The following is a 16,352-nucleotide window of genomic DNA, read 5'->3' as shown; positions in this document are numbered from 1 at the left end:
CAAAAATAAAACACTGCCTGAGACAATGCATTGAAATCTTGCCCATGATCTGCACTGCAAATATGTGCAGTAACCAAGGTGTGTATATACAAACACATAATGTACAATATGCCTTTTCACAGCACATGAGTGAACAGGTATGAGTGACAACATTAACAATAGCACAGTGAAACTGTAGCAGTGATAAGGAAATCAGCCATTGTCCATTTGCACACTTACATTGTCAGAATGAGCCTTTGTGGGCGCCAAAATGACCATTAAATGTGGTAGCGAACAGCAGATTTTTCCTGCCTCTACTTTGCTGACCCATCACTCACTCAAATAAAGACACAGATTCCAAAGATTGCAGCCACAAAAAATAACTTTAATGCAATAGTGATTTAAATGCCAGTCGCCATGAGGCTGTTTGAATGAACAGACTGTGAGAGTATATTGCATAGGTTGTTAATCTGGGATAGTCCTGCATGAAAGCTGACTGAAAATAACACCTGTGATTCCAACAATTCTTCCGTGTCCCTCAGCAAGAACGTCCATTTTGTTCTTTTCAGTTCCATTTGATGGCCGTTTGCAAAGACGAGATATCTGCATTTTCTGAGGACCTTTTTTTCTTGAAACGTGCAATCTCCCAATGTTTGTTTCAAGATGTTACGGGGCAGTTTGGTATGCATGCGGGTGCAAAGCATGGAGGTGGTGAGACAGCTGGTCACTGTGGCCGTGATGAAGGTCCGCTTCAGTGCAGAAAGTGTGCAGAAATCCTCCTTCATTCAAATGTGTTGCACCGCTTTAAGCTACACTGACCTACCAGTCCATTAAGCACATTTCTTAATAATGGTTTGTAAAAACAACATTTGAATCATTTAGTTTTTTCACATTTGTAGATTAGCTTCAAGGTTTGCTAAAAATGTTATAAATAAGAACAAGTCACTAGTTTGGCTTTGGTATAAATAATGTAATAATACATAGTTCAGACACTTCTCTCTAAAAACATTTAAGTATTATCAAATATTGCATTTACGAAACCATGTCTTGTGGTGCTCTTGTTCATAAGCTAAAGTTCTAAACAGATTGGTTAAAGCCATTTTCAAAAGCCAAACTAGAAGGGGGTGAGCAGAGGTTTGCCATGACGACAGGTTTAGAAAAACAATCTCAGCCTCCCTGAGCAGAAAGTCACATCAATACCACATTTTCAAATATTGAATAAAAACACTCGAAAGCTTGGCAAAACACACCACCCTCCATATTGTTTTTAATCCTCGGTACAACCAGGAGAGGCTACGCTCGCCTTCTTGTAGCTGGAGATTTTAAGTACTCAATGCAAAGGCTAATATCGTGTAACACCACTACCCATTGCAGTTCACACACCTCTAACACTCAAATCAAATATATTTCTTTACAGGTCAACAAAAATCCTTGCTATTGCACAGAAATACAGGAGGTTTTTCAATGGGTACAACTAATGACAAGGCAGGTTATATAGTGGCATTTTGGTTTGGTTTGACAGCATAAATGTACATTGCTCTGAAAAGAAAAAAGTCAGTCTAAAGACCAACACTGGTTGGGTCTTAAATTCTATTATTTCTTTGTGTGTATGAAGTAAACGTGTGTTTTTTTTATCATTCAAATTGAAAGGTTAAAAAGGCAAAGCCCTTTATATTAGGCTCAGCTTCATGAAACATCCCACTACAGCCTTTTGAGACAAAAACACCACAGCCTCTTCTTTTCACCTCCTCAGTGCTGCAGTGAGTGATATCCATAGAGGTGAACAAGTGCTAAATGAGCGCAACATGACAATATGACATTCAAGAGCACATTGACAACAAACACACAGGCCTAATATACAACTTTCTTGTAAAAACATGACTAAGACACAAACAGTTTAGTGTACAGCTTTTGTCTAAAAAGACAAAAAAAGTCAAATAAACTTTCTTGATGAGGCTCCTGGATAAACGTTCTCCTCTTTAAACTGGGAGGCGGTTGACTTACAGTGACCTTACAGGCATGAATGGAGAGAGCGGTGACGTGTCTCAGAGCCTAATTATCAATTAGCTAAACAAATGTCAACTTTGACCACCAGCCTCTCAATTGCAAGCAGTTATCTTGATGAAAATGAGATGAATGGGGAAAAAAAATAAAACACGATGCTGACAAAAGTCTTCCACACACTCGCCACTGATGACAGACGAAACTGTAATTGATATTTAAATATTGCGAAACATACAAAAACAGTTTTCTTTGTAAACATTAAATTGATGTTTGATGTCATTTTTGCACATGGAGAAATTATATAAAATAAATCAAATCTGTCATAACTATAAATTGTTCTCATTAAAATGTAAAAACAACATACTAAATCTCATTTTTTTATTATTACTGTCATAATGTTTATGTTAACATTGTTTTGTATAAGTGTTTTTACTGTACTGTATATGTAGGTATATGTAGAACATCTTAATTCATAACTTTACGCCTCAGGCTCTGTCTTTGCAAGGCAGGTGGATGTTGAAAACTCCTGCATGCATGTGGTGAACACAAAAAAGAAAAGTTCATACAATATAAATTCAGCAGAAAATGAGACAACAGAGCAACGATAACTTTGATTAAAGCACAGTAACTTTGTAAAGTAAAAAACAGGAGCAGGATGGCAGACTTTGTGTCCATCCAGTCAGAGAAATGGTAAAAGTTGTCTTCTTCAGTTCTTTCTCTTCTTGGTATTCTTCCCTCTACCGTTAATAAAATCAATGATCCACAAATACTTTCTCCCTGTTTTTTAGTACCTTTATATTGATTGTGTGCTAAGTGAGGTGATGGGACTGGATTCAACACGACTTGGTGAGATGCGAAATGGAAATGAAAAATAAAAAGAACAAAATTTCTTGCGTTTTTACAGCAATATGTTTATCAATTTATTTAATGGGATAAAATGCTATAAAGGACAATTGTGGCTAGTAAAAGACCTAGACTTCATCTTAAGACGTTTCAGTTAGCAAGAGAGAAATGAGGCTTTCAATTAGACTTAGACTTTAGACTGCTTCTTTATTGATCCCAAATTGGGAAATTATTTTGTTGCAGAAGCAATTAAACATACAGACAAACACAGATTATATACAACAATTGTTTAAAAAGGTAAGAAAAAATATAAACAGGAATAACAGTAGTTTGTTAAAAAAATTAAAATATAACTAAGGACGATGTGCTGTCGATGTTCCTTATCCTAGAGATTATTATTTTGCAGCACAAGTGAGAGTTATGATATGTCAGTGCAACTCATCATATACTGCTCAAGGGAAAAATGTTGAAGCAAAAATACCTTCCATTCCCATACAGGCAATATTAGCTGATGAGGATTTACAAAGCTGTGTGAATACTATCCATGATCCACGGGTAAAATGGACTCTTAAAAATATGGAAAATGATCATGAAATGATATAAATTAGAGAGAGAGATTGGAATTCTCAAATGGTGTGCACATAACTCAGATTTTACACCAAATAAATTGGACACAAAGGACTGGACAGCTAAAAGAATAATGTGCCTATACAATATAATTAACACTCCTCATAAAACACTACTCAGCTTTGAGATGCTGAACCACGACTTCTATAGATATTTTCAGAAGTGACATTATGTTGATACAAAGGTCAAAATGTAACTGAGACGAGTAAATGTCTGATAGAACTGTTCAGAAAAGCATATAATTCATATACTGGTAGCAGAATCATTTCATGTATAAGAGTCTGTTGAATCTTCAAACACAATCGACTTCATACATTAAAACAAAGTGGGAGAAGGAAAGAAAAAATCTATCTCTGAGGAAGAATGGGCGACAATATGGAGGTTTCAGTGGAAGTGTACCAGCTCACCAAAATTGAGAGAGTTTGGCTGGAAAGAACCTGAAAAGGTATTTTATTACACTCTGTCAGAAATCCCAATATGATAATAACCGTCCTATCTGCTGGAGAAACCGTGGACATCAAAACGCAAACCACTACCATATTTTCTGGGACTGTGAAATACCCCGAGAAATTAAGACTCCACATTTTGGATACACACCTCAAAAATGGTTGAAAAGAGATTCAAATGAGAGTCCAACTTTAAATGGATGAATGGAAATTACAATGGGGATTTATAAAATGGAGAAGATGATGATATCATTAAACTGGAACAATTTACAGCATACTGGGGAAAATGGATTGTATGTAATGATATGTAATGCCCCATAGGCCTGATTTTATTTTTACAAAATAATTTTATTGCAGAGCAAAGATCACTGCCTTCCTGTTTTCATTGTTATATGTGTATTATTCAGTTAAACAAAATGTTGAGATTTGTAGCATACACATTCAGTTCCTGAAATATAACGCAGGAAAAATATTTGAATGATGCTGAATATCAGTAAAAAAAAAAAAAAAAAAAAAAAACCTGTGGAATTTAGAATCTCTCTGTAGAATTAGAAGACTGTGACATCTCTGTGCCTTTGATCTTTGATCTTTGATCTTTGATCTTCACTGCTTGACTACTTGCTGGACACACACTGTTGGCATTAATAGAGGATACATACTGTTGGAAGGACACATTTGTTGTTGTCGTGCTAAAACATAAAAAGTCAAGTTTTAACACAGCTACCCAGCCAAATTATCATAAATAGCCAATCAAATCATCAGGATAACAAAATGAACAGGAAAAAATGCTCCGTGTTCACTTTTGTTAGAGAGGAGACTGACGAGAGTAATGACGAGGAAATCGAGGAAAAAATACTGGAGATTTCAGAAGAAGTTGGAAAGAGTATGGACACTGAGGACGATGATAGTCTAGGGGATTTTTTTGATGAGCACACTCCAGAAAAGTCGCTGGACAAGGTAGAAAAAGATGCTCTTGCAAAGACTCTGGATGGAATGACAACGGACTGTGAGGACTATGACAGTTCTTCTGAGGAATTCACTGAGGATGAGTCCATTTCCTCCTGCAGTGCGCAAGAAAAGTCATTGGAGAAGGAAGACACAGCAAGAGCTCAACAGAGAGAAGCTCTGGAGCAAGAGCAAAAAGAAAAAGATGCTCTTGCAAAGACTCTGGATAGAACAAGAGTGGGCAGTGAGGACCACAAGAGTTATTTTGAGGAATTCACTGAGGATGTGCCTATTACCTCCTGCAGTGCTCAAGAAAAGTTGTTGGAGAAGGAAGACAGAGCGAGAGCTTCTGGAATACTGGAGATTTCAGAAGAAATTGGAAAGAGTATGGACATTGAGGATGATGGGAGTCTAGGGGATTTTTTTGAGGAGCACACTCCAGAAAAGTCATTGGAGAAGGTAGAAAAAAATGCTCTTGCAAAGACTCTGGATGGAATGACAACGGACTGTGAGGACTATAAGAGTTCTTCTGAGGAATTCACTGAGGATGAGTCCATTTCCTCCTGCAGTGCTCAAGAAAAGTTGTTGGAGAAGGAAGACAGAGCAATAGCTTCTGAAATACCGGAGATTTCAGAAAAAGTTGGAAAGAGTATGGACACTGAGGACGATGGGAATCTATGGGATTTTTTTGAGGAGCGCACTCCAGAAAAGTCGCTGGAGAAGGTAGAAAAAGATGCTCTTGCAAAGACTCTGGATGGAATGACAACGGACTGTGAGGACTACGAGAGTTCTGAGGATGTGTCCATTTCCTCCTGCAGTGCTCAAGAAAAGTCATTGGAGAAGGAAGACAGAGCGAGAGCTCAACAGAGAGAAGCTCTGGGGCCAGAGCAAAAAGAAAAAGATGCTCTTGTAAAGACTCTGAAGAGGGAGCAAGCTGAAAAAGATGTTCCTGCAAAGACTCTGAAGACGGAACAAGCTGAAAAAGATGCTCTTGCAAAGACTCTGAAGAAGGAGCAAGCTGAAAAAGACGCTCTTGCAAAGACTCTGAAGAAGGAGCAAGCTGAAAAAGACGCTCTTGCAAAGACTCTGAAGAAGGAGCAAGCTGAAAAAGATGTTCTTGCAAAGACTCTGCAGAGGGAGCAAGCTGAAAAAGACGCTCTTGCAAAGACTCTGAAGAAGGAGCAAGCTGAAAAAGATGCTCTTGCAAAGACTATGAAGAAGGAGCAAGCTGAAAAAGACGCTCTTGCAAAGACTCTGAAGAAGGAGCAAGCTGAAAAAGATGCTATTGCAAAGACTCTGATGAGGGAGCAAGCTGAAAAAGATGCTCTTGCAAAGACTATGAAGAAAGAACAAGCTGAAAAAGATGCTCTTGCAAAGACTCTGAAGAGGGAGCAAGCTGAAAAAGATGTTCCTGCAAAGACTCTGAAGAGGGAGCAAGCTGAAAAAGATGCTCTTGCAAAGACTCTGAAGAAGGAGCAAGCTGAAAAAGATGCTCTTGCAAAGACTCTGAAGAAGGAGCAAGCTGAAAAAGACGCTCTTGCAAAGACTCTGAAGAAGGTGCAAGCTGAAAAAGACAGTCTTCATGTTGATATAAAGCGCCTCATTGAGCAGCAGAAGGACAGTGTGAAGAAAGACAATGAAATTCAATGCCTGCACTTCAATATTGAAGTCCTTCAAAGTGATATTGCCACCAAGAACAGCACAATTTCCTCACTGCAGGAGAGACTTAACCAGGTTTCTGAACACAAAGAAGTCAGAGTAAAAAAATGTCAACACCACGGGGACTATGAGGCCGCTGTCTCCCAGCAACAGAAGGAAGCAGAACTGGACCGTCTGACTCAGGAAAACCAACAGCTGGCTTCTGAGAATAAAAGACTGCGGGCTGAACTTGAGGCTGCCCTTAATGAGGGGAATCAGCTTCAGGAAGACGGAAAATCTCCCAGTAGACTTGAGGAGGCCATTGAGAAGGAGAGGGCTAAGTTCTTGAGAGTGTCTAAAAAGATACAGATACAAGAGAAGGAGCTCTCAGAGAAGACTCTGGCTTTAGAAAAGAGTCTGAACGCAGAGACATATTTAAGGTCCTGTCTCAAAAAGGAACAGAAGCGCTTTGAGCAGGCGTTTTTACAAAGGCAGGCTGGAACTGATCCTCTAACAATCCTCAGTGACCAGCTGAAAGAGGCAGTTTTGTCCTCAGAGTGCCTGATGTATGACATGAAGACATTAAGGATGGAGAACATAGACATCAGAGCTAAATTCAAGGCTGTGGAGACAGAATATAACAGAATGAGGTCTAAACTCCACTCTCTCTCTGAGCACCCTGAAAAGATGACGTCAAAGAAAAATGATGCCATCCCTGAGAATCAATGTTCCATCGCCAAGCTCCAATACACAGTACATGAACTCAAAGCACTACAATTAGAGAGCAAGCTCAGAGAGGCACAACTTGAAGATGACCTGAAACATGAAAAGACAAAAAATTCTGAGTTACAACAAAGAGTGGATCAACTGTCCTCTGCTCTTGAAAAAGAAAGCACTAAGTGTGAGAAGTACTGCAGCAGAAAGACTGCCCTGGACGAGAACACAAAGGCTCTGCACCACCTGCAAAAGGAATATACTGAGCTGGTGAGGAGGCACAGTGACGTTAACTCTGAATATTGTGAACTGCTTAGAAGTCACACTTCCCTCAAAATCACATATGAGAGGCTCAGCTCTGGGAAAGGTAACCCTTGACCAGAGTTCAGTCCACCTCAGTTCACAGCAGCACCGCATGTCTCTGACGATCCGCCATCACCCAGATGACAGCAGCCCTAAAGTCTGATGTCTCACTCCATTCTTCATACACGCGGACAATCAATCTAATCTGGTTTCGGTTTATTCTGTACATACAACATCTATTGCATGTCTGTCTATCCTGGGAGAGGGATCCCTCCCCTGTTGCTCTTCCTGAGGTTTTCCATCATCTGAGGTCGGGGATCTAAGGGCAGAGGGTGTTGTACGCTGTAACAGAATATAAAGTCACTCCCCCTAGAATCAAAATTGTGATAGTGACTAAAATTATAATGATAAAATTGACAAGAGACATCAGCATTGCAGACAGACTGGGGAGCCTAATGCAATTCAATCCCCGTCAGATGGAGTGCATCATTCTGTGTGAAGTTTGCATGTTCTTCCTGTGCATGTGTGGGTTCTCTCCGGGTGCTCCGGCTTCCTCCCACAGACCAAAAACATGCTCATTGGGTTAATTGGTTAATTCTAAAAATAATTCAAAAAGGTGTGAGTGTGAGTGTGAATGATTGTTTGTCTTGTGCGTTGCCCTGCGATCAACTGGTGACCGGTCCAGGGTGTACCCTGCCTCTCACCTGCTGACAGCTGGGATAGGCTCCAGCCCCCCCTGCAATGTGAATATGGTAGAAAAAACAAAATAAAATGAAACAAATCAAAAATAAAACACTGCCTGAGACAATGCATTGAAATCTTGCCCATGATCTGCACTGCAAATATGTGCAGTAACCAAGGTGTGTATATACAAACACATAATGTACAATATGCCTTTTCACAGCACATGAGTGAACAGGTATGAGTGACAACATTAACAATAGCACAGTGAAACTGAAGCAGTGATAAGGAAATCAGCCATTGTCCATTTGCACACTTACATTGTCAGAATGAGCCTTTGTGGGCGCCAAAATGACCATTAAATGTGGTAGCGAACAGCAGATTTTTCCTGCCTCTACTTTGCTGACCCATCACTCACTCAAATAAAGACACAGATTCTAAAGATTGCAGCCACAAAAAATAACTTTAATGCAATAGTGATTTAGATGCCAGTCGCCATGAGGCTGTTTGAATGAACAGACTGTGAGAGTATATTGCATAGGTTGTTAATCTGGGATAGTCCTGCATGAAAGCTGACTGAAAATAACACCTGTGATTCCAACAATTCTTCCGTGTCCCTCAGCAAGAACGTCCATTTTGTTCTTTTCAGTTCCATTTGATGGCCGTTTGCAAAGACGAGATATCTGCATTTTCTGAGGACCTTTTTTTCTTGAAACGTGCAATCTCCCAATGTTTGTTTCAAGATGTTACGGGACAGTTTGGTATGCATGCGGGTGCAAAGCATGGAGGTGGTGAGACAGCTGGTCACTGTGGCCGTGATGAAGGTCCGCTTCAGTGCAGAAAGTGTGCAGAAATCCTCCTTCATTCAAATGTGTTGCACCGCTTTAAGCTACACTGACCTACCAGTCCATTAAGCACATTTCTTAATAATGGTTTGTAAAAACAACATTTGAATCATTTAGTTTTTTCACATTTGTAGATTAGCTTCGAGGTTTGCAAAAAATGTTATAAATAAGAACAAGTCACTAGTTTGGCTTTGATATAAATAATGTAATAATACATAGTTCAAACAGACACTTCTCTCGAAAAACATTTAAGTATTTTCAAATATTGCATTTACAAAACCATGTCTTGTGGTGCTCTTGTTCATAAGCTAAAGTTCTAAACAGATTGGCTTTTGAAAATGGCTTTAACCAAATTAGAAGGGGGTGAGCAGAGGTTTGCCATGACGACAGGTTTAGAAAAACAATCTCAGCCTCCCTGAGCAGAAAGTCACATCAATACCACATTTTCAAATATTGAATAAAAACACTCGAAAGCTTGGCAAAACACACCACCCTCCATATTGTTATGTAATCCTCGGTACAACCAGGAGAGGCTACGCTCGCCTTCTTGTAGCTGGAGATTTTAAGTACTCAATGCAAAGGCTAATATCGTGTAACACCACTACCCATTGCAGTTCACACACCTCTAACACTCAAATCAAATATATTTCTTTACAGGTCAACAAAAATCCTTGCTATTGCACAGAAATACAGGATGTTTTTCAATGGGTACAACTAATGACAAGGCAGGTTATATAGTGGCATTTTGGTTTGGTTTGACAGCATAAATGTTCATTGTTCTGAAAAGAAAAAAGTCAGTCTAAAAACCAACACTGGTTGGGTCTTAAATTCTATTATTTCTTTGTGTGTATGAAGTAAGCGTGTGTTTTTTTATCATTCAAATTGAAAGGTTAAAAAGGCAAAGCCCTTTTCATTAGGCTCAGCTTCATGAAACATCCCACTACAGCCTTTTGAGACAAAAACACCACAGCCTCTTCTTTTCACCTCCTCAGTGCTGCAGTGAGTGATATCCATAGAGGTGAACAAGTGCTAAATGGCCGCAACACTTGAAAACTCCTGCATGCATGTGGTGAACACAAAAAAGAAAAGTTCATACAATATAAATTCAGCAGAAAATGAGACAACAGAGTAACGATAACTTTGATTAAAGCACAGTATCTTTGTAAAGTAAAAAACAGGAGCAGGATGGCAGACTTTGTGTCCATCCAGTCAGAGAAATGGTAAAAGTTGTCTTCTTCAGTTCTTTCTCTTCTTGGTATTCTTCCCTCTACCGTTAATAAAATCAATGATCCACAAATACTTTCTCCCTGTTTTTAGTACCTTTATATTGATTGTGTGCTAAGTGAGGTGATGGGACTGGATTCAACACGACTTGGTGAGATGCGAAATGGAAATGAAAAATAAAAAGAACAAAATTTCTTGCGTTTTTACAGCAATATGTTTATCAATTTATTTAATGGAATAAAATGCTATAAAGGACAATTATGGCTAGTAAAAGACCTAGACTTCATCTTAAGACGTTTCAGTTAGCAAGAGAGAAATGAGGCCTTCAATTAGACAGACTTTAGACTGCTTCTTTGATCCCAAATTGGGAAATTATTTTGTTGCAGAAGCAATTAAACATACAGACAAACACAGATTATATACAACAAATGTTTAAAAAGGTAAGAAAAAACATAAACAAGAATAACAGTAGTTTGTTAAAAAATAAAAATATAACTAAGGACGATGTGCTGTCGATGTTCCTTATCCTAGAGATTATTATTTTGCAGCACAAGTGAGAGTTATGATATGTCAGTGCAACTCATCATATACTGCTCAAGGGAAAAACGTTGAAGCAAAAATACCTTCCATTCCCATACAGGCAATATTAGCTGATGAGAATTTACAAAGTTGTGTGAATACTATCCATAATCCACGGGTAAAATGGACTCTTAAAAATATGGAAAATGATCATGAAATGATATAAATTAGAGAGAGAGATTGGAATTCTCAAATGGTGTGCACATAACTCAGATTTTACACCAAATAAATTGGACACAAAGGACTGGACAGCTAAAAGAATAATGTGCCTATACAATATAATTAACACTCCTCATAAAACACTACTCAGCTTTGAGATGCTGAACCACGACTTCTATAGATATTTTCAGAAGTGACATTATGTTAATACAAAGGTCAAAATGTAACTGAGACGAGTAAATGTCTAATAGAACTGTTCAGAAAAGCATATAATTCATATACTGGTAGCAGAATCATTTCATGTATAAGAGTCTGTTGAATCTTCAAACACAATCGACTTCATACATTAAAACAAAGTGGGAGAAGGAAAGAAAAAATCTATCTCTGAGGAAGAATGGGCGACAATATGGAGGTTTCAGTGGAAGTGTATCAGCTCACCAAAATTGAGAGAGTTTGGCTGGAAAGAACCTGAAAATGTATTTTATTACACCCTGTCGGAAATCCCAATATGATAATAACCGTCCTATCTGCTGGAGAAACCGTGGACATCAAAACGCAAACCACTACCATATTTTCTGGGACTGTGAAATACCCCGAGAAATTAAGACTCCATATTTTGGATATACACCTCAAAAATGGTTGAAAAGAGATTCAAATGAGAGTCCAACTTTAAATGGATGAATGGAAATTACAATGGGGATTTATAAAATGGAGAAGATGATGACATGATTAAACTGGAACAATTTACAGCATACTGGGGAAAATGGATTGTATGTAATGATATGTAATGCCCCATAGGCCTGATTTTATTTTTACAATTTTTTATTTTTTTATTTTTTTTAATTTATTATTTATTATTTATTATTATTAATTTATTTATTTAGCCAGGTTAGTCCCGTTAAGATTAAGAATCTCTTTTTCAAGGGAGACCTGGCCAAGACGGTCAGCAGCAAAAACACAAAGTTGCAGACAGAGACACACAAGGAGACAAAGTACAATTCACAATCACTAAAATTTGCATAAAGAAAAACTATCAATAAATCAAGACGAGTGTTTCTGAGAGTAATTTGTACAAACGGTCAAGCTAAAAACATCGACATCCTATAGAAACTGCTTCCAAGTCCTTCATTTTAGATTTAAAAACATTTAAAGACACAAGCTCCTTCAGTTTTAAATCATTCTGCAACAAATTCCAGGCTGAGGGTGCAGAATACCCAAAAGCCCTTTTCCCAATTTCAGTCCGAGCATTTGGGACAGAGAGCATAAAGAGGTCCTGAGAACGCAGTGAATACTGCCCGGTGTTTTTCTGCGTGATGAAAACACACAGGTAATATGGAAGCAGACCAAGAATTGCCTTGTATATAAAGGTGTACCAATGTAGGAGCCTACGGGTCGCCGGGGGGGGGGGCATCCTACCCGAGAGTACAACTCACAGTGATGAGTCAGTGCTTTACAATTTGTAATGAACCTTAGGGATGCATGGTAGACTGTATCAACCATATGGAGACACTGAGCAGAGGCATGCATGTACAAGAGATCACCATAGTCTAATACAGGTAAAAAAGTTGCAGCAACTAGACGCTTTTTTACATTAAAAGAAAAACACAGCTTATTCCGAAAATAAAAACCCAGTTTTAGCCTCAGTTTTTTCACCAGGTTCAGCACATGAGGTTTAAAATTAAGGGAGTCATTGATCAATACCCAGGTACTTGTACGAGTTAACAACTTCTATCTCCTTTCCATCAACAGTGACCACCACAGGTACATTTTGTAACCTAGCCTTTGAGGTGGTAAACAACATAAGCTTCGTCTTATCTGCATTTAAAACAAGTTTCAGCTCATGCAGTTTATCCTGAACAACCACAAAAGCATTTTGCAAGTGCTCAACTGCCAGTGCAAGAGATGCTGCACAGCAGTATAAAACAGTGTCATCAGCATAGAAGTGAAAAGTAGCATTTGACACATTTTGACCCAGATTGTTCACATAAATAGTGAACAAGAGTGGACCTAAAACCGAGCCTTGTGGCACACCTTTGTGGATCGATACAAAATCTGAGCATAGACCATCATACCTAATGCACTGAGACCGATTACTAAGATAGTTTGAAAACCAAGAAACTGCTTCTTCTGAGAGACCTGAGTTCAGAAGTCTAAGTTTTAAAACATTGTGGTCGACTGTGTCGAAAGCTTTGGAGAAATCAAGAAAAAGTGCTGCACAATGTTGCTTCTTATCAAGACCTACAGAAATGTCATTTACCACCTTCAGTGCAGCCGTGATAGTGCTATGCTTTTTTCTAAAACCTGATTGATATGCTGATAAAATATCATTGGTGTATAAAAACTCCTTTAGCTGAGCACTCACAAGAGATTCAAGAATTTTAACCAGTACTGACAAATTAGATATTGGCCTGTAGTTATTTAAAATACTTGGGTCTCCCCCTTTCAATAAGGGGAGGACAAAGGCAGATTTCCATATTCTTGGAATTTCCTTAGTCAGCAAAGTTAGGTTAAAAAGATATGTGAGAGGCTCTGCTACAAAATCGGCTGCCAATTTCAAGAAATAAGGATCAATCAAATCAGGTCCTGAAGGTTTTCTCGGGTCTAGTTCTTTTAGAGCCCTAGAAACTGCCTGTGCAGAGAAAGGCACAAAATTAAAAGACTGACCAACACAGACAGACGCACCAGTACTTGGTTTCGCAGACGCACTGCAAGCAGAGGCAAACAGGGAGCCAGTAGCTGCAAAATGCTCATTCAAACAGTTCAAAATTTCCATTTTGTCATGAATAGCAACAAAATCCTTCATAACAAAGTTGGGCACTGTTAGGGAATGATTGCTGACAGAAAAGGACTTTATAGCTTTCCAAAATTTCCTTGGATCATTTAAATTTTTTGTAGTGACAGACAAATAATATTCTGATTTTGCTTTCTTGATAAGAGAGGAACATTTGTTTCTCAGTTGTCTGAAAATAGTCCAGTCAGTAGCAGAACCTGTTGCCCTTGCCTTTGCCCAAGCCACATTACGTGCATGAATAAATTCAGTCAGTTCAGGGGGAAACCAGGGGTTATCACGTCCCTTAACTCTGTATCTTATAAAAGGTGCATATCTTTTTAAAATTTGTGTAAAACCATCATAAAAAAATGTCCATGCTGCTTCAACATCAGGGATCTGCTCTATTCTACTCCAATTAAAATTAAACAAATCATGAAAAAAAACCCTGCTCATTTAAGTGTTTAAGATCCCTTTTCAAAATAACACGTGGCTTGGATTTAGGGATTTTAGTGTTTCTAGTACAGTAGCAGCAACAACACAATGGTCACTTAAATCATTGCAAAAAACACCAACAGCTGAAAATTTATGAGGAACATTAGTCCGGATCAAATCTATTAGAGTAGATCTCTCGGGCTGTTTAGGATTTGGCCGAGTTGGTGAATTAATCAACTGGGTAAGATTGACAGAGTCACAAAAAGATTTAAATTCATCTGATACTGGCTTGAGCCAATCCCAGTTAAGATCACCAGCTAACACAATTTCATTATAATTTAATTTGGATAAAAGGTGCATCAAAGACTGCAACGCATCACTCAGTGCAGATGGGGGTCTATAACACCCAACAACAGTTAAACAGAGACCCTTAGACAATTCTATACTCACTGCCAGAAATTCCAGCTGTTTGCTGAGTGATTCAGTCAGAATTACCCTAACACAAAATTTTGATTTTATAAAAATGGCCACACCGCCACCTTTCTTTGGTCTGTCAGCATGATAAACATTGTATCCATCTATGTTAATGTCTCTATCAGTGACTGATTTTGTCAGCCATGTTTCTGATATTACAACAATGTCCGCATCTGTTGATTTAACCCATATTCTGACCATATCCACTTTAGACAACAAGCTGTGCACATTGCGATGAATGATTATTAGCCCTGACAGAGATTTAAAATCAGATGGTGTCTGAACACACTGCAGCTCAGGGCCCAGGTTAGTTTGCACATTACCAGATATAAGAAACAGCAAAACAATCAACCATCTCCGTTTGACACAATTACATGTGGAAACCTTCGTCATCTCATATTTCTGGTCCGACTGAGATTTCTCATTGAATGTAAAACAGTCATTTAAAGTCAGAAGGTTTTGAAGGTGGGGCAAGTCTTTGGGCAAAGTTTCTGAAATGTTTATGTCCTGTGCCAAACACTTCGGGGTTTGCATGAATTTAAAAACAGTCAAAGCGCAAGTGCCTCCATACGCAATGTCCTGCAGGCGAAACACATTGTTAGATGTACTCACCCAGGAGAGATCACTTGCTCGCAAGTCCCAGACAGATAACACGAAAAGTAGAGTCAGGAGAAACGCCATTCTCATTGTCCAGCGAGAGATAGTGTGTGCGTACCTGTGCGAGTGTGTGTGTGTGTGTGTGTGTGTGTGTGTGTGTGTGTGTGTGTGTGTGTGTGTGTGTGTGAGACAGAGACAGCGCAAGCGAGCACACTGCAGGCCGTCAGCCAGGAGGAGGAGGAGGTATGTGTGTGGTGGGGAGGCCGGGTGGCGAGGCAGGTGAGAGCCTGAGATGCCTGGAGGATTTTTACAACCCCGGAGCGCTGGAGAGCAGGCCGCCGGTAGAGAGGGGTGGGAACCGGAGTAGGAGATGCAGTGGCAAAGCCCAGGAGGAGAGGCCAGGCAGGTAGAGCCGGTGAGGCGCAAGAGGACCCAGTGGCCAATACGTAGACCACAATCAGATTCAGAGGATCGGATCAGTTTAAATCCCATTCGATGAGCCAGAAAGGGGAGACTTTTGCAGAGAATAGTGTGCATATATGTTCTATGAAGGTTCTTTCTGTAATTTAAATGAATGTTAAAAGAATAAGAGCGTTATTAGTAAAAACAGAGGACACATAACACTGACGTGAACAGACATGCCGCCATCTTGGTTTTGTGAGGTCCTGTGATAAATAATTGTATTGCAGAGTAAAGATCACTGCTTTCCTGTTTTAATTTTCATATGTGTATTATTTAGTTAAACAAAATGTTGAGATTTGTAGCATACACATTCAGTTCCTGAAATATAACGCAGGAAAAATATTTGAATGATGCTGAATATCAGTTAAAAAAAACAAAACAAAACCCTGTGGAATTTAGAATCTCTCTGTAGAATTAGAAGACTGTGACATCTCTGTGCCTTTGATCTTTGATCTTTGATCTTCACTGCTTGACTACTTGCTGGACACACACTGTTGGCATTAATAGAGGATACATACTGTTGGAAGGACACATTTGTTGTTGTCGTGCTAAAACATAAAAAGTCAAGTTTTAACACAGCTACCCAGCCAAATTATCATAAATAGCCAATCAAATCATCAGGATAACAAA

General features: G+C 38.9%; 1 protein-coding gene across 1 annotated transcript; it reads left to right on the top strand.

The window, feature by feature from the left end:
* Positions 1–4,670: 4,670 nt before the first annotated feature.
* On the top strand, positions 4,671–7,574 carry LOC139332190 (girdin-like). The gene is made up of 2 exons (XM_070963926.1): positions 4,671–5,753; positions 6,348–7,574. Exons 1-2 carry the CDS (start codon positions 4,671–4,673, stop codon positions 7,572–7,574), a joined length of 2,310 nt encoding a protein of 769 aa, XP_070820027.1.
* The last annotated feature ends 8,778 nt before the right edge of the window (positions 7,575–16,352 follow it).

This window comes from Chaetodon trifascialis, chromosome 6 (genome assembly GCF_039877785.1).
Source record: "Chaetodon trifascialis isolate fChaTrf1 chromosome 6, fChaTrf1.hap1, whole genome shotgun sequence".
NCBI lineage: Eukaryota > Metazoa > Chordata > Actinopteri > Chaetodontiformes > Chaetodontidae > Chaetodon > Chaetodon trifascialis.
This window is presented reverse-complemented; position numbering and strand designations above follow the sequence as displayed.